Source organism: Vulpes vulpes, chromosome 2 (assembly GCF_048418805.1).
Source record: "Vulpes vulpes isolate BD-2025 chromosome 2, VulVul3, whole genome shotgun sequence".
NCBI classification, from domain to species: domain Eukaryota; kingdom Metazoa; phylum Chordata; class Mammalia; order Carnivora; family Canidae; genus Vulpes; species Vulpes vulpes.
In genome coordinates, this window is record NC_132781.1 from 83691278 (window position 1) to 83709747 (window position 18470).

General features: G+C 55.6%; 1 protein-coding gene across 1 annotated transcript; it reads right to left on the reverse strand.

Moving 5' to 3' along the window:
• Nucleotides 1-13058: 13058 nt before the first annotated feature.
• Nucleotides 13059-18217, reverse strand: LOC140596359 (ral guanine nucleotide dissociation stimulator-like). The gene is made up of 10 exons (XM_072745048.1): nucleotides 18169-18217; nucleotides 17734-17972; nucleotides 16737-16952; nucleotides 16275-16378; nucleotides 15704-15773; nucleotides 14876-14947; nucleotides 14382-14456; nucleotides 13802-13834; nucleotides 13329-13450; nucleotides 13059-13137 (listed from the first exon to the last, which is right to left on the reverse strand). The coding sequence occupies exons 1-10, from the start codon at nucleotides 18215-18217 to the stop codon at nucleotides 13059-13061; spliced, it is 1059 nt and encodes a 352-aa protein (XP_072601149.1).
• Between the last annotated feature and the right edge of the window lie 253 nt (nucleotides 18218-18470).

Here is an 18470-nt window from a genome sequence, read left to right on the forward strand (position 1 = left end):
TTCGAATCTTCTTCCTGAGTAGAGCGAGAGAAGGCAGGACGGATGTTGGCACACTAGGGTAGGGTTGAGGGCAAGTTCCTGTGATCTGAGACCTCGAGGGAGTCCAACTGCTGGGTCGGGGTGTCTTTGGGTTCCTCTGACCACTCAGCTCGTTGCAGCACATGGGAGAGAGCTGTCGTGTGGGTCATCTGGTGCAACCGAAGCCCTCTTAATTGAACAGCTCTGCTTTGGTCACTTTTGGTTTCAATTGGGAAGAGACTCCAGTTGCTGTCATGTTCACATCCAGATACTTGTAACTCAGCACAGCCCAGACTCCCCAAATGGGGACATTAGGAGGCATGGTGGCCTCTTCACCTGGTAGGCTGAGAAAATCACCTGCCTGCCTGCCCACCCACGTCCTGTTGTCATGGAGTACTGCCTCCTAGGAAGTCCAGGGGGACCGAGGAAGCCAGAATGGACAGGCATCCGGGCCATCCCTCATCCTTCATGGTCCTTCTGGAGCGAGGACCCCTCACCTGGAAACTTTGGCCCATGTGTTCTTCAGGCGGTGAACGGAGACACTCTGCAGAGCCGAGAGGATGGCGTGCAGGGAGGAGTAGTTCCGTAAGGCTCGGCAGGCCTGGGGAGGAAGAGCAGGAGCTGTCAGGGGGCCGGCAGGAGCCCTGCTGGCTGGAGAGCTGCACTCCTCTCAGTGTCAGTCTCCTCTCCCGGATGAGACCGATGTCCAGGGGCCTACAGAAGGGCGCATGGAGGACGCCGCGAAGAGCCCTGCTGGGGAGAGGGGGCGTTTCCCGTCCCTCCAAGGAAAGAGTCACGTGGGGACTGAGCACCCCAACACTGGGCCATGCGAGGAAAGGTCAGCAAGGCCCCCCGGGAAGAAGACCTGAGACCAGAGACTTCAACCTTGAGGAATGGTCAAGGGAAGAGCAGTTCCCAGGCTCAGGAGAGCAGGTCCGCCGGGCCTCCCGTAGGCTTACCTTGGCCACCTTGATCCAGTGCTCCAGCACCACCGCCCTGTCCCGGGCCGTCATGTGTGCGTTGCCAAGGCAGGTGGTGATCACGCAGTTGGCCACGTTGTTGAACTGGGTCACGGTGGCACTGACTGTGCATGTCCGGTGCTCATAGCCAGGCTCATTTCTCTTGGACCAGATGGAGCCCAGGCACTGTTGGGGCTGCACCTTCTTGAACAGATCCTAGAGAAGAGGGGGACGCTCGCTCACACAGCCATTGCACATGCAGGATTCATGTCCTACATCGGGGTCCCCTGTCAGAGCCGGGGCTCAGCAAGGGCAGAAAGTGGCCTGAACCCAGGTAGAGTCGCTGCACTGCCCTGCATTCCTCTTCCCTGAGGGAGCCCAGTGCAGGATGAACGAGGAGCAGATACTCTCAGGGGGTGGTGGGGGGCAGGAGGGCGCTGTACCCTGGTCCTCCCCTGTAACTTCAAGTTACTGGTGGCAGCTCAAGGGGGCTCCTCAGGGGGCAACTTCCCCTCCCAGTGTTCATGCCCTGGCCCTCCTCCCCTCTCAGCAGCACATTCTCACAGAGGGGGGGAAAGCCACAGATTTGTCTGCCTCCCTTTACTTCAGCTCACATTTGACACCTAAACAGTGTGGGGTGCTCGGCCTCCAAGGCAGGTGCATGGTGAGCCTTGGGCTCAGCTGCACACAGTGAGTTGCCTCCGGCCCCCCGCCCCCCGCTCATGACCAGGGCCTGCCCGTTTGCCCACAGGTTCTGGCTCATTTAGGCGACACAGGGACTCTGCGTCAGTCCTTCCCAGGGTCTAGCTCCACAGTGTGCAGGTGGGCAGTGAGAGCAAGGGTTTGAGGCACGGGACAGGGCCTTGTGGTTGGTAAGGGATGGAGCTGAGATCTGGGCCCGACCACACAAGCCCACATCACGGAAAGGAAGGTTTTGGGCAGAAGACGGCAGGAAACAAGCCTGCCCCGGCCCCGGCCTGGAAGCCCCGCTGCTCACCGCGTCTATGGAGGTCAACTGCTCTGCCACCAGCTTGGGAGGGAAGGCCATGAGCCCGGGCTGCTCCCCATGCCGCGGGTGCTCGGGGGTTGCCCAGGGGCAGGTGGCCTCTGGGGCTGGAGGTGGCTCCGTCTTTGTGCTTTGGGAAGGAGTGTCAGTCCCCACGAAGGCTGGTGGTGGAACTGACTGCAGCTCACGACCCGGTACACGGGAGGAAGGCACCAGCTCTTGTGCCAGGTCTGGAGTAGTCGAGGGAGGAGACGCTGGAAGGAGCCGTGGAGCTGGCCCTGGGACAGGATAAGGAGACATGTGTGTCCACGGGACTGACTTGCCCCATGCCCTTCCAAACACAGGGAAGAGTCCATGGCCGATAGAGAAACACCCAGCCCCTGAACCCCATCCCGGAGAGTCTGCCCAGCTTGCCATCCCCCTTACCCTCTGACTCTGCATCTGCCTCCGTGAGCTGCAGAAGTTGCCGTGGCATCACGAGAATGGGGGCATGGCAACTCAGGCCATACAGGTTGGCCTGCACCCAGGGCCCCTGTACATCGAAGCAGGCCCAGTGCAGGGATGGCCAGGTGTTCTGCAGATTCTGGTCAGGCCAGGTCCCCGAGATGGGAGAGAGGCTGCTGGGGAGAGTCATATGCGGACCAGCATCAGAGCCTGGCCGCTCATGCCCCATGGTACTCCCATAGCACCATTCTTTGTGTATGGGTCCCCGAAATGTCCCCAGCATGACCTCTAGCCCTCCTGTCCCTGTTTTTGCAGTGGCGGACCTGGTATCCAGAAAACCTGTCTGAGTCTGGTTTTTCTACTTATCGTCTCTTCTCAATGACCAAGGGCCTCGTCTACTCCATCCTCCACGCCACAGGTATTGGGGCTTAGGTTTGTGGCAGATTGGTGAGTGCTCTGCTCACCAAAGCTTCTGTTCTTGGCCCCAGCGGTGGAGGTCACAAGAGGTGGTAGAGAGAGGTGCAGGAGGAGCAAGATGGGACAGTTGAAGGGATGGATGTTTGAGGCACCGAATCCGCCCAGGCTGTGCTCCGCTCCCCAGAGGGCTCCGGACCCCATCGACAGCTCCCTTTGACTCATTCGCCTCTTCACAGGAAGCCCCCACAGTGAAGCCCTCCCAGTGGAAATCAAGAGTCTATGAGATCCCTGGCTCTGGGAGTCACTCCCCAGCCACAAACCACAGTCTCCCAATGTGCTCTGTGGAGGAATTAAGGTTCTCCTCCTGGATCCAAAGATCAATCAAAGTTTTACTTGAACTTTCCCAAAATTATTTTGAGGATATTTACTAATTAGACAAGGAGAGAGAGAAGGAAAGAGTGAGAGAGAGAGAGAGAGAGAATAAGCAAGGTGAGCAGGCGCCCCACTGAGCAGGGAGCCCAATGTAGGGCTCAAACACAGGACCCTGGGACAATGACCTGACCTGATGGCCGAGGCCTTCCTGACCGAGCCACCCAGTGCCCTTAGTTGATCTTATCGTCCATGAGAATGGTCCAAATATGGGTGGATCCATTCATCCCTGGAGGCGGCCAGGAAGATGTCAGATCTAACAAACTATGGACGTGTGTGCCCACCACCTGCAGAGTGCTCGACTGTCTGACACCCTGATGAGTCTTGGACCGAGACGCTGTATGTTCTTTATTCCTTCAAATATCTCAGTGACTAGAAATGTGTCTGCAGTACTCGGTGCTTAATATGTGTTATTGGATGACGGACTCCCAACCAGCACTTTCCATCTCCTGAGTGGACCTGAAGCTGCTCGTTCATTCCTCAGTGACCTCTCCTCTGGCCACATAAAGGACAAGTATCAGGACCAGTGAGATGGAATCTGAGAAGTCCTTTGCACACAGGCAAACGGCCTGCTTTGTCCGTGCTTCTGTCAACCCAGAGGGCCACAGGCCCATGAGGGCCGATGAGGAGAGCTTGTTCGCTGGGGAGAGACGACTGCTCCACGGGAAGATGCCCAGCAGCCCTTTCTACAGGGCCAGGCCCCAGAGAAGTCCAGGCCATGTTTCCTCTCCGGATTTCCCACAGTAGCCTCATGAGGTTCATCCTCTTACCCCAGCACTTTTCAGAGGAGGACACGGAAGCTCAGAGAGGTGCAATGACATTGCCGAAACATACTGGTAGTAGAGGCGAGCCCCCCGCCCCTGTGCTGTGTATGGGGTGGTCACTCACCCAGAGAATTGCTGGCCCAGGACTTGTTGGGCTGCGGTGAACACTTGGTAGAGACATGAAATGACTGGGTTGATGATGAGGCTTCTGTCCTGGAAGGATGGCACCAAGGACTGTAGCAAATCATCCACTCTCCCTTCTCTGAGCGTCAGCATGGTCCGGGCCTCACGCAGGGATAGGGTTGATTCCTTTTCACACCAGAGACACAAGGAGGGGCCCTGCAGTCAGCTTCCAAACCGTGAACCACTGGGAAGATCAGGGTCCGTTGGTCGGCCCAGAGACTCCCATCCCCTCGGGAAGTTGCACAGGACAAGGGACTCGAGTGCCCACACAGAAAAAGGTTCGAGGCTTCAAAGTACCATTGGTTTCAGGGCAGACATGGTAAAGCATTGGCAACCTCAACACATTCTGTCAGCTGAGCAACAACAGCATTCCTCTCAGCTAATAGCTCTTATGAAGACCAGGATGCCACAGAGTCTTCAGTTACATCCCAACTGCCACTAGAACACAGAGGCCTAGACCCTCAAATGCTGCTCAAGATCATACACATTGGGGGTGAGAGGAGACCAGAGCATGAGCTGCATGGGGTCTCCCTTATGTGGATGTGGCTTGGGCTGTTCCTGACCTACGAGGAAGGCTCGGGGGAAAACTCCCTTCTCCTGCAGGGCCCAAGAGCATCAGTTGTTTCTTGTCTGGGTTCTGGGCTTGCCCTGATCCTCTCTGGGTCTTGAGTTTGACCATGAATGTGGACCTGCTCTTACCGCAGACCTTCAATGGATGTGGTTGGTGGCCTGATGCCCCTGTGCTTGTCAGGGGAGATGGAGGAGTTCAACTCTTGGAGAAACTCCTCCAAGAGTTCCTGGGTGGAACATTCCAAAGAGAGCCAGCTACTGGTGTCAGGAAGCATCAGAGGCCTTCCCCTAATCTGGGGCTCCAGGTTATGGCAGATCTAGCATCCAAAGCTGTCTATGGGGACACATAAGGTGCTCCTCGCAGCACTGCAGACATGGCAGGAGAATGGCATCAGGTCAGGTGCCAAGGGCCTTGAAAGTCTGAACCCTGTGGCAGACAGCCCCATTGATGAAGGACTACGACGATCTATCAGGATACAGCTCATGAGCTGTTGGGCCTACCGTGATCTGATGTGTTCTGAGAGACGACATGTTATTGAGAAACATATGGAGAGAAACTATGTACACATTCGATATGAAAACATATAGGATGGCTTCATCCCACCCTTGCTTTTGTGTTACATCTCCCTCTTTACTGTGATGATTTGGAAGGGCTCAGAGAAGGTCTGCAGGGACAGTGGAGCTGGCTTCTACACAGCATATCTGGGATGAGTAGGTCAATTAATAAAAACAGAAGTAAAACCCATAGATCCTCAAGGCTTGGGGAAAAACAAGCCAAAACAACCCCCCTACAACTCCTCCAAACGTGAACTCTCTGCCGCACCACTCCAACACAGGTGAAGGGTGTCCTCCCACATCCCACGTAGCCAGAGGCTAGGCGTGGAGGTTCAGATCTCTCTGAGGTTGGGCCTGTGGGACACTCTTGTGGCCACACTAGGGGAGGGCCCCGGGTTTCACTGCATGTTCGTGTGGGGGCCATATTTCTGGGGTGAGCCCTCTTCCCTGCCTCACCTCAGAGCAGCACCGATCCCTGTTTGTCGGGAGCACCAGATCATTGTCTAGGGAGCTGGAATAGTTGAATCCACACACCATCTCCTCCAAGACCTCCTGGGTGCAGGTCTGCAAATACAGTGCCCCGTATATACAGGGCCAAGAGACCTTAGGGTCCTCCCTCTCCATCACCCCCGAGGGGACACCCCCATTAGAAACCGCGTTCTCCCGTACAGGCCAGAGGGGCAGCTGTGGAGACATCTGGCAAGGAGGGAGCCACATGAAAGAGGCTGTTGGGTTCATGACCCACATACTGGGAGTGGAGCTGTGTGCCCAGCACTCCCCTTCTCATGCGCCTGCTATGGCCTGGGGTCCTAACACCAAAGGTGTGTCAGGCTGCCAACACCTGGCAGCTGGTCTCTTCCCAGAAGGGCACGTTCCTCTCCTCGGTCCCCTCTACACTCACACACACACACACACACACACACACACACACACACACACCCAGACACAGTCACATACACATAAACACACAGACACACACACAGTGAGGTATCAGGGGTGGGAGCCCGCTCAGCTGAGATCACAGTGTGCCTGCTCTCCAGTGGCCTCCCCAAGTTGCCTTGTGGTACCTGTTGAGGTCTCCCGCCACAGAAGCAGAAGCTTCGGAGAAGAGGGCCGAGCCGACGTCGACAGCTACGTGAACATCTCTCACTCTGGACTCTGCAGAGCCCAGAGCGCCTCAACGTAGGACAACAGCAAGAGGACATCTTGTTCTCTCAACCGTCTCCAGTAAGGTGAGCGGTTGTGGAATGCAGGTGCCTGGTCACCAGAGTTCCGAATCAGTTGCGGGGCTGTCACCAAGGAAGTGACATCACTTTTTCGAGATCCTGGGACCTGGGCCCCTTCCTCCAGTCAGCCCTATCCTGAGCCCCTTCTTGGCAGATGAATGCTTCCCCCATGCCATCCCCTTCACTGTACATCATGAGCCACGAAATGCCATAGACACAACCCACTGAACATGCAATGAGGTCTACCTGTGAGGACCCGGAGCTGAATTCAGACCTTTATGTCTCTGTTTTCCCAGTGCTGTGTCCTACCTACCCCACCGGGTCTCTCAAATAGTCCAGTTTCCCAACCTGCACTGTGGGGATCAGCCTAGAATGTCCTCTCTAGACACATCACCAGGGGCCTATGGATGATATTTCTAAGGCGTGTGCGCCGGTATCCCGTGTATCTGAGGCACAGATATACGGATGGGAGGCTGACCAGACGGGGTGGCATGAGCCACGGAGCAACACTAGAAAGCGGCCTGGGCTCCAGCAATGGAATCTCACAATAGCAGGTTCCTCTGGCCTCATTTCAACGGGGGCACCATGATGGGATGGAAATGCTCCACAGGCAGCCAGGGTCTGAGGCTAGGACTTCTAGGACTGTGTTGACTAGCAGTGGTGAGAGTGGACATCCCTGTCTCCTTCCTGATCTTCGGGGAAAGGCTCCCAGTGCTTCCCCATTGAGAATGATATTGGCTGTGGGCTTTTGGCAGATGGCTTTTAAGATGTGAAGGAGTGTACCCACTGTCCCTACACTCTGAAGAGTTTTCATCAGGAATGGAGGCTGTATTTTGTCAAATGCTTTCTCTGCATCTATTGAGAGGACCCCATGGTTCTTGTTTTTTCTCTTGCTGATATGACCAATCACATTGATTGCTTTAGAGTGTTGAACCAGCAGCCTTGCATCCTGGGCATAAATCCCACTTGGTCATGATGAACAATCCTCTTAATGTCGCATTGGATTCTATTGGCTTGTATCTTGTTGAGAATTTTTCCATCCATGTTCATTAGGGATATTGGTCTGTAATTCTCCTTTCTGGTGGGTTTTTTGTCTAGTTTTGGAAAAAAGGTGATGCTGTCCTCATAGAAGGAGTCTGGAATTACTCCATCTCTTTCTATCTTTCCGAACAGCTTTAGTAGAATAGGTATGGTTTCTCCTTTCCGTTTGACAGAATTCCCCAGGGAAACCATCTGGCCCTGGACTTTTGCGTCTTGGGAGGTTTTTGATGACGGCTTCAATTTCCTCCCTGGTTATTGGCCTGTCAGGTTTTCTATTTCCTTCTGTTCCAGTTTTGGTCATTTGTGGTTTCCCAGAAATGCGTCCATTTCTTCTATATTGTCTAATTTATTGGTGTATTGCTGCTCATGAAATGTTTTTAAAATCGTTTGTGTTTCCTTCGTGTTGGTGGGAATCTCTCCTTTGTCATTCATGATTTTATTAATTCGTGGCTTTTCTCTCTTCTTTTTAATAAGGCTGGCTCATGGTTTATCTACGTTCTTAATTTTTTCAAAGAACCAACTCCTTGTTTTGTTGATCGGGTCTTCCGATCTCTATTTCATTAAGTTCTGTTCGAATCTTTATTAACACTCTTCTTCTGCTGGGTGTAGTTTCTATTTGCTTTTTTGTCTCCAGTTCCTTTATATGCAAGGTGAGCTTTTGTATCTGAGTTCTTTCCAGGTTTTGGATGGATGCTTGCATTGTGATGTATTTCCCCCTCAGGCTGCTTTTGCTGTATCCCAAAGATTGGGAACTGTTCTACCTTCATTCTCATTAGCTTCCATGAGTCTTTTTAGTTCTTCTCTAATTTCCTGCTTGACCCTTTCATCTTTTCGCAGGATGGTCCTTCACCTCCATGTGTTTGAAATCCTTCCAAACTTCTTCTTGTGATTTAGTTCTAATTTCAAAGCATTATGGTGTGAAAATAGGCAGGGGACGATCCCAATCCTTGGTATCGGTTCAGACCTGATTTGTGACCCAGTATGTGGTCTCTTCTGGAGAAAGTTCCGGGCGCACTTGAGAAGAATGTGTATTCAGTTGCATTTGGATGTAAAGTTCTGTAAATATCTGTGAAATCCACCTGGTCCAGTGTATCATTTAAAGCTCTTGTTTCTTCGGAGATGTCGTGCTTAGAAGATCTGTCGATCGTATAAAGCGCTACGTTCAAGTCACCAAGTGTAAGTGTATTATTATCTCAGTATGTCTTAACTTTGGTGACTAATTGGGTGATGTACTTGGCAGCTCCCACATTCGGGGCATACATATTGATGATTGTTAGGTCTTCTTGTTGGATAGTATGATATAGTGTCCCTCTTCATCTCCCACTACAGTCTTGGGGATAAACTTTAGCTTATCTGATATAAGGATGGCTACCCCTGCTTTCTTTTGAGGACCATTTGAATGGTACACGGTTCTCCACCCTTTCATTTTTGGGCTGTAGGTGTTTCCCTCAAATGAGTCTCATGGATCCCTGGGTGGCTCAGCAGTTTGGCACCTGCCTTTGGCCCAGGGCGTGATCCTGGATTCCCGGGATTGAGTCCCACATCCGGCTCCAGGCCTGGAGCCTGCTTCTCTTTCTTCCTGTGTCTCTGCCTCTCTCTCTCTCTCTCTCTGTCCATCATCAATCAAAAAATCAATCAATCAATCAATCAATCAATCTTTCAAAAAAATAAAAATGAAATGAGTCTCTTGTAGACAGCAAATAGTTGGGTCTTGCTTTTTCATCCAGTCTGAAACTCTGTGCCTTTTGATGGGGTCATTAAGTCCATTCACGTTCAGAGTTAGTATTGAAAGATATACATTTAGTGTCATCATGATACCTATTCAGTCCGTGTTTTTGTGGATTGTCTCCTTGGACTTCCTCTTTCTTTACAGAGTCCTCCTTAGTATTTCTTGCAGAGCCGGCTTGGTGGTCACATATTCTTCCAGTTCCTGCCTATCTTGGAAGCTCTTGATCTCTCCTTCTGTTCTGGATGAGAGCCTTGCTGGATACAGGCTTCTCGGATGCAGGTTCATCTCATTTAGGACCCCTGAATACATCCTGCCGGCCCTTTCTGGCCTGTTGGGTCTCTCTGGAGAGGTCTGCTGTTAATCTAATATATCTACCCGTAAAAGTCAGAGATTTCTTGTCTCTTGCAGCTTTAAGGATCTTCTCTTTATCTTTGGAATTTGCAAGTTTCACTCTTAAATGTCAAGGTGTTGAGTGGTTTTTATTCCTTTTGGGGGGGATCTCTCTATTTCCTGGATCTGAATGCCTGTTTCCCTTCGCAAGTTAGGAAAGTTCTCAGCTTGGATTTGTTCAAGTGCAGTGTCTGGAACTCTGTCCCTTGCGGCACCCTCGGGAACCCCAAGTAAATGGAGATTTTTCCTTCTGAGGCTGTCATTTTATTCCCTTAACCAATCCTCATGATCTCTTAAATGTTTTTATCTTTTATCCTCAGTTTCCCCCTTTGCCTTCAACTTGTCTTCTATGTCTCTCACTCGTTCTTCTACCTCGTGAACCTTCGTCTTTAGGACCTCTAGTTTGGATTGCATCTCATTTAATGAATTTTTAATTTCTGCCTGATTAATTCTAAAATCTGCAGTCATGAAGTCTCTTGAATCCTTTACGCTTTTTTCTAGACACTTGTAGGTTTATAATTGTGCTTCTGAATTGGCTTTCTGACATTGAATTGTAATCCACATTCTGTAACTCAGTGGGAGAGACGACTGTTTCTGAGTCTCCCTTTTGAGGTTAGTTTTTCCTTCTAGTCATTTTGCTCAGTGCAGACTGGCCAGAAACAAGTTGTATTGGGAAAAGGAGAAAAAGAGAGAAGAGAAAGGAGAAGAAGAAGAAGAAGAAGAAGAAGAAGAAGAAGAAGAAGAAGAAGAAGAAGAAGAAGAAAGAAGAAAGAAGGAGAAGGGAAAAAATGGAGGGGAAGCAAACAGAAAACAAAAAGCCAGCGGGGGTATCCTCTGACTCTATGTACTGTAAATCCTTCGACTTCCCCTGGACCTTTTCAGTGCTGCCTGGGAATAACTGGCTTTTCCGCTGTCCCTCTAGGTGGTCTTCTGGGGGCGAGGCCTGCTGTGCTGGTTCTCAGGTGTGAGCACCTGGGGGAGCTGCGCCGACCCTTGCCAGGTGCATGGCCAAGTGGGAACTGTTCATCCTGTGAGGACCCTGCTCCTACCCAGGTACAAGGTGACCTCAGGAAGAGCCACTGTGGCAGCAGCCAGCTCCCCAGCTCTGGAGTCAGCTCTCCCAGTAGCTACCTCAGCTCCCAGTCTGCAGGGGCCTGGATGCTCCGGGGGCAGGGCCCCAGACCTGCACAACTTGGTGACCCCCGGGCAGGAGCATCTTCCTCTCCTGGGCCCTCCGGGCTTCGCCTGTCCTGGGTGGAGGCCGGGACCTCGGCTGTGTCCCTGGAGCCCTGGGCACCGGGACCTGCGCTGCTTGAATCCACTCTCAGGGCCTTGGGGCCCGCTGCAGCCCTTCGGGGAGCTCGGCCGTGGGGTGGGGGCTTCCCCTGGGGCACAGGTGCTCTGTTAGTGCCCCCAGGAGCCTGAGGGCATCCCCGCCCTCCTGAGATCCTGCTCCAACTCACTGGAGCTCATGCTCCTCCGGGTGGGGAGGGCTCTCCTGTCCTTGGGGCCTTGCCCTGGGGCCTCAGCTTGGCTCCTCGGGGGGCCTCACCCTTGGAGGCTTTTTAATTTCTTTACTTTTTCCCCGTCTTCCTACCTTCATAGAAATGCCGCCTCTTCTCACTGCAGCCTTCCAGCTGTTCTCTCTTTAAATCTCAGGCCGAATTCATAGGTTTTCAGGATGATGCTAAAGTTATCTAGGTAAGTGGGGGGTGGGAAAGTGACCTGGGGACCCTCTTCTTCCACCGCCTTGGCCCCTCCCCCATTCGTAGGGGTAATTGATAGGAATATATTTATTGCCATTTGATCCCTCAGGTCATCAGCTTGGTGGCATTCCCCCATGGAAGCCCCTGAATGCTCCTCTCATTCATCATCCATCAAAGATCCAGACAGGAAATGCTCACGCGCCCACATGACATAATGAAGTACAAGACCTAAGGGGTCAGGCTCAGTTAGCGACTCCAGACAAGACAGTGTAAGTGTGTACACTGACTCTGTGTGCAAGCTGGTGAATGTCTGTGACCACGGACCTCGGAAAAACAAAGACCTAAAGTCATCCTGTCCAACAAGGAGAGTGTGGGGGTTTCTCTGGTCGAACCGTTATTCTGGCAATGGGGAGCCAATGTCTGACCCATCAGGTCCCAGCAGGTCTGAGTGGTCACTACCCCTGGACCAAGATGCCGGGGCCTTCAGGGAATTGCTCCCTCAAGAGAGCTGCCCAGGGAGGTACAGGGAGGCAGGAGATCCTAGCTCAGAAGCCAGCACAGGTGTTCTTGGAACCTGGCCCAGTTGTGGCCTTCATGTACACAAATATCTCTCCCCCTCATGCACACCAAGAGGGAAAAGGACGTCAGAGATCACTGACGAGGACCCCAGGAGGATTCCAGGCTTGGTCAGGGGTGAAGTTGGAACCTGAGAGCGAGACTGAGGGTGGAAAGCCCTGCCTGCCCTTATGTCATCCACTAATGACCTTCCCCTGGCCTCATGCCATCCATGTGTAGCACAGTCTCTTTACACGTGTGTCCCCCCACTTTAATGTTGTTGCAATCGCAGAGGTTGACCTGGACGACTCAATGCTCCGAATAATGAGAATGTCAAACCCCAAACCTGAGCTAAAATAATCCACATCAGAAAAATGGCAAGAAAAAGTCCTCCTTCCTTGAAAGTGTACAAAGGGAGCCCCTGTCCTGGGCAGGAGGGGGTCCTGGCGGGCGGTCCCCTTCAGGACCCCAGGTCGGTGGTGTTGCTGTTCCTGTGGAAGTCCCTGCACCCTCTAAATCTCAGGAGCTCGGAGGGGTGTCCCTGCTGTCTGGCCAAGTTCCTGACACTGTGCTCTGAGGAAGGGGGGCCTGGGGATGCCCTTGAGTAGCTGGGAGGAGGCAGGATCCTCTACTTCATCCCACATACAGGAGCTGGTGACTCTGTAAGATTTCTCCTTTAAAATGAGCATAAGAGGGTCTCCTGGTGGCTCAGTGTCGGGGTCTCTGCCTCTGTCTCAGGTCCTGACCCCGGAGCCCCGGGTTTGAGGCCCATGACAGGCCGCCCACAGGGAGCCCGCCTCTCTCTCTGTGTCTCTCGTGAATAAAGAAGGAATATCTGGGGGAAAAAGATGGAAAGTGACTATGAGACTCTTTAACTCTCTCACATTACTACAGGAAGTCAAAGGCCCAAACTCCTCCTGGACTGTAAAGCGGCTTTAATATCACAACATTGAAGTCTTCCGTTTACAAGTGAAGACAATGACGTATCGTCCTCCCAGTAGAAGAGGCGGGAGGAAGTGGTGTCCTGCAGACGGGCCCCGTCCCCGTGAGGCCCCTGCACCTCGGCTCAGGCCTGAGGGTGACTGCGGGCGGCTCCTCCTGTCTGGGGGCAGGCTCGGGGCTCCAGCTGGCAGGACAGGGTGTAGCTGAGGACAGAGGGACACGTGTGAGTTGGGCAGGAGCTTCAGTTCCGGAGCCTTCCCTGGGATTTCCAAGGAGCTGGAGCCTGGAGCCCCAGCAGCAGGGCTGGAGGCGGCCCCGGGGGCCTGAGGAGAAGGATCCCTAGAGGCCCCCCCGAGTTGGCTCCCCCTCCCGCCCTCAGCCCTGGGAGCCTCACCTCTCGTCCTCGCTGAGCCACGTCCCAGCCTGGAACCAGGCCCGGAACGGCTGCTCGGGCTCTATGTGGTACCGATCCGCGGCCACCTGGAGCAGCAGGATCTCGGTGAGGACTCGGTACTCCTGGGCCCAGAGAGAGGACATGGCATGAGAGGCCCGGGGGGCGGAGAGGCCTTCGGCGGCTGCGCCCGGGACAGGCGTCGGGGCTGGTCTCTGCCACGTGGTGACCCCCCATCCTGCACACTCCTCCCGGCCCAGCTTGTTCTCAGATGGGAGCACACCCCGCCCCGGCCTGGCCAGGTGTCCCCGATGGCGGTGCCTCTGGCCTTGACAACTACAGGGACTTTGCCGTTATCAGGGAGCCATTCCCGACAATGTGACAATGCGGGGATGGAGGCCAAGCGTGGTCCTCCCTGGGACCCTTCTGCTGGCCCCAGCCCCACCCTCCCTGCGGGAGCTCAGAGAAACCCTCACCTTGTTCTTCTTCCGGTGGTTGACCTCATTGCCCTGGAAAGCAGACGAGCACAGGCCATCAGGGGGGCCGCGGGGTGCTGCTGGGTGCTGCTATCCCCCTCACGCCACCCTAGGGCCAGGCACACAGGGGCCAGGACTCCCAGGGGAACAGGCCTGCGATCCAGGCCAGGCCCCGGGAGCCAGGGAAAGGAGCCCTGGGGGGGCAGGTGAGGCTTCCGGGAGCACAGGAGGGGAGGCCAGAGCCTCAGGTGGACAGGAGACGCGAGGCTCCCGAAGGGCCCGCTCAGGCCGGGGCCCCTGACGTCACTCTGCCCCCACAGGCAACCTCAACGGACAGGCTGAGGCCCACACAGCCTGACCTCTGAAGGTTGGCATTCGGGCCGCAGATTCGATCTCGGGACCCGTGACCTGGGTGCAGCCTCCCTCCTCTCCTCCCAGACGTGGGCCAGGGACCCTCGCTCCCAGGGCATTGGGGAGCCTGTCACGAGGGGAGACTTGCCAAGGACGGAGACCTCGGGGCTCGGCTCAGGGGCCCTGTGCTCCCCACATGAGGGCCCCGTCCCAGCCCCGGGCCACGCACCTCCAGGTACTCCTCCATGGCAGTATCCAACATGAACAGGTCGGTGAGGAAGGTGCCCAGGAAGGGGACGACACCCTGTGTCGGGGTGGGTGTGGAATGAGGCCCTGCTCCCGTGTCCACGGGGACCCTCCCCGGGACAGGTCAGCCCCCCGGCCCGCCCGCCCCAGCTCCCACCTGCTGCTGACCAGGACTCTTGGGGCATCCATGGTTTCCCCCCTCTCCCTCGGAGAACACCAGAGTCCTCCAAACAGCTCAAGGGCCAGCGGTAGGACATCGGGGTGTAGGTGCCCCGGGCCCTGCGCCCCACAGACACATTGTCTCCAGCTGTATAAACCCTCCTCCGGGTCACCTCGAAAGAAGTGTTGTCGAAGCTGTGGCTCCGGGAGGCAGAGCCGGAGTCGGGAGGCCCCACCTGCCTTGATTTGGGGGCTTCCAGCTCTCAGGGGAGACCCCTCTCCTCTGGGCTCGAGGCCACGGATCTGGGGCTCGCTCACCTGCTGCTGCTGCCGCCTCTTCCATGCTCTCTGCACGCTGATCCCCAGGGCTCCAAGCTTAGCTGGCCGGTCCTGCAGGGCCAAGGACAAGTTCCTCAAGAGCAGGATCACCCTGGGCCCTTCTCCCCATGATCGTTTTGTCTTTTTCTTTTCTCTTTTTAAATTTATTTTTAATTGCTGTTCAAATTGCCACCATATACAATACCCCAGTGCTCATCCCATCAGGTGCCCCCCTCAGTGCCCGTCACACTGTCACCGCCACCCCCGCCCTCACCCCTTCCACCCCCCATCTTTAACCTCAGACCCTGGACATCTGACCCAAGGCACAGGGTGGCAGCTACATCGTCCTTCAGCTTGCCATGAGGGATTCCAGAACAACCTCAGCTCCAGCATTCATGGCTGCGTGACCTTGAGCTTGCAGCAGCCTGGCCTCCCAGAGCCTGGATCCTCACTGGGAAAGGGGCGAATTCCAGCTCCCCCCTTGGTCCCCCGAGGACCCAGGGTCCTATTCCCACCATCACTGTTGGGGCCCTCATCCCATGCAAACCCCTCACAGAGCGCAGGCCTGTCCTCCGGGCTCTCCAGTTCGGGAGAGGCCCCCATCGGGACCGGCTGGCGACAGGGAGCGCGAGTGTCCAACTCAGGGATCCTGGTTCAGCGGCAGCTGCTTTTCCACCTCTTGTGGATTTTCACCCCAGGCTGCGTCCACGGTCATGCCAAAGGCTGCACTCGCTGAAGGAATGCTCCGGGACGGTCCCTGATTCAGTCACGAAGGACACCGTGGCTCCCACGCCGCCTCTCTTTCTATCCCAACACCTCCCATACTACCTTGAGAAGCAGGTTCCTGCTCTGGGCATTGTCCTGGGAGCACAGTTTTTCAAATGTTCGAATCTTCTTCCTGAGTAGAGCGAGAGAAGGCAGGACGGATGTTGGCACACTAGGGTAGGGTTGAGGGCAAGTTCCTGTGATCTGAGACCTCGAGGGAGTCCAACTGCTGGGTCGGGGTGTCTTTGGGTTCCTCTGACCACTCAGCTCGTTGCAGCACATGGGAGAGAGCTGTCGTGTGGGTCATCTGGTGCAACCGAAGCCCTCTTAATTGAACAGCTCTGCTTTGGTCACTTTTGGTTTCAATTGGGAAGAGACTCCAGTTGCTGTCATGTTCACATCCAGATACTTGTAACTCAGCACAGCCCAGACTCCCCAAATGGGGACATTAGGAGGCATGGTGGCCTCTTCACCTGGTAGGCTGAGAAAATCACCTGCCTGCCTGCCCACCCACGTCCTGTTGTCATGGAGTACTGCCTCCTAGGAAGTCCAGGGGGACCGAGGAAGCCAGAATGGACAGGCATCCGGGCCATCCCTCATCCTTCATGGTCCTTCTGGAGCGAGGACCCCTCACCTGGAAACTTTGGCCCATGTGTTCTTCAGGCGGTGAACGGAGACACTCTGCAGAGCCGAGAGGATGGCGTGCAGGGAGGAGTAGTTCCGTAAGGCTCGGCAGGCCTGGGGAGGAAGAGCAGGAGCTGTCAGGGGGCCGGCAGGAGCCCTGCTGGCTGGAGAGCTGCACTCCTCTCAGTGTCAGTCTCCTCTCCCGGATGAGACCGATGTCCAGGGGCCTACAGAAGGGCGCATGGAGGACGCCGCGAAGAGCCCTGCTGGGGAGAGGGGGCGTTTCCCGTCCCTCCAAGGAAAGAGTCACGTGGGGACTGAGCACCCCAACACTGGGCCATGCGAGGAAAGGTCAGCAAGGCCCCCCGGGAAGAAGACCTGAGACCAGAGACTTCAACCTTGAGGAATGGTCAAGGGAAGAGCAGTTCCCAGGCTCAGGAGAGCAGGTCCGCCGGGCCTCCCGTAGGCTTACCTTGGCCACCTTGATCCAGTGCTCCAGCACCACCGCCCTGTCCCGGGCCGTCATGTGTGCGTTGCCAAGGCAGGTGGTGATCACGCAGTTGGCCACGTTGTTGAACTGGGTCACGGTGGCACTGACTGTGCATGTCCGGTGCTCATAGCCAGGCTCATTTCTCTTGGACCAGATGGAGCCCAGGCACTGTTGGGGCTGCACCTTCTTGAACAGATCCTAGAGAAGAGGGGGACGCTCGCTCACACAGCCATTGCACATGCAGGATTCATGTCCTACATCGGGGTCCCCTGTCAGAGCCGGGGCTCAGCAAGGGCAGAAAGTGGCCTGAACCCAGGTAGAGTCGCTGCACTGCCCTGCATTCCTCTTCCCTGAGGGAGCCCAGTGCAGGATGAACGAGGAGCAGATACTCTCAGGGGGTGGTGGGGGGCAGGAGGGCGCTGTACCCTGGTCCTCCCCTGTAACTTCAAGTTACTGGTGGCAGCTCAAGGGGGCTCCTCAGGGGGCAACTTCCCCTCCCAGTGTTCATGCCCTGGCCCTCCTCCCCTCTCAGCAGCACATTCTCACAGAGGGGGGGAAAGCCACAGATTTGTCTGCCTCCCTTTACTTCAGCTCACATTTGACACCTAAACAGTGTGGGGTGCTCGGCCTCCAAGGCAGGAGCATGGTGAGCCTTGGGCTCAGCTGCACACAGTGAGTTGCCTCCGGCCCCCCGCCCCCCGCTCATGACCAGGGCCTGCCCGTTTGCCCACAGGTTCTGGCTCATTTAGGCGACACAGGGACTCTGCGTCAGTCCTTCCCAGGGTCTAGCTCCACAGTGTGCAGGTGGGCAGTGAGAGCAAGGGTTTGAGGCACGGGACAGGGCCTTGTGGTTGGTAAGGGATGGAGCTGAGATCTGGGCCCGACCACACAAGCCCACATCACGGAAAGGAAGGTTTTGGGCAGAAGACGGCAGGAAACAAGCCTGCCCCGGCCCCGGCCTGGAAGCCCCGCTGCTCACCGCGTCTATGGAGGTCAACTGCTCTGCCACCAGCTTGGGAGGGAAGGCCATGAGCCCGGGCTGCTCCCCATGCCGCGGGTGCTCGGGGGTTGCCCAGGGGCAGGTGGCCTCTGGGGCTGGAGGTGGCTCCGTCTTTGTGCTTTGGGAAGGAGTGTCAGTCCCCACGAAGGCTGGTGGTGGAACTGACTGCAGCTCACGACCCGGTACACGGGAGGAAGGCACCAGCTCTTGTGCCAGGTCTGGAGTAGTCGAGGGAGGAGACGCTGGAAGGAGCCGTGGAGCTGGCCCTGGGACAGGATAAGGAGACATGTGTGTCCACGGGACTGACTTGCCCCATGCCCTTCCAAACACAGGGAAGAGTCCATGGCCGATAGAGAAACACCCAGCCCCTGAACCCCATCCCGGAGAGTCTGCCCAGCTTGCCATCCCCCTTACCCTCTGACTCTGCATCTGCCTCCGTGAGCTGCAGAAGTTGCCGTGGCATCACGAGAATGGGGGCATGGCAACTCAGGCCATACAGGTTGGCCTGCACCCAGGGCCCCTGTACATCGAAGCAGGCCCAGTGCAGGGATGGCCAGGTGTTCTGCAGATTCTGGTCAGGCCAGGTCCCCGAGATGGGAGAGAGGCTGCTGGGGAGAGTCATATGCGGACCAGCATCAGAGCCTGGCCGCTCATGCCCCATGGTACTCCCATAGCACCATTCTTTGTGTATGGGTCCCCGAAATGTCCCCAGCATG

Excerpts from the sequence above, each read along its gene's own strand:
- LOC140596359 (XM_072745048.1), bottom strand. The coding sequence starts at position 18,217 with ATGCCACGGCAACTTCTGCAGCTCACGGAGGCAGATGCAGAGTCAGAG. Across the intron at positions 16,953-17,733 it reads AGTTGACCTCCATAGACGCG|GATCTGTTCAAGAAGGTGCA; the intron begins GTGAGCAGCGGG and ends CCTCTTCTCTAG. Across the intron at positions 15,774-16,274 it reads ACATGGGCCAAAGTTTCCAG|GAAGAAGATTCGAACATTTG; the intron begins GTGAGGGGTCCT and ends CGCTCTACTCAG.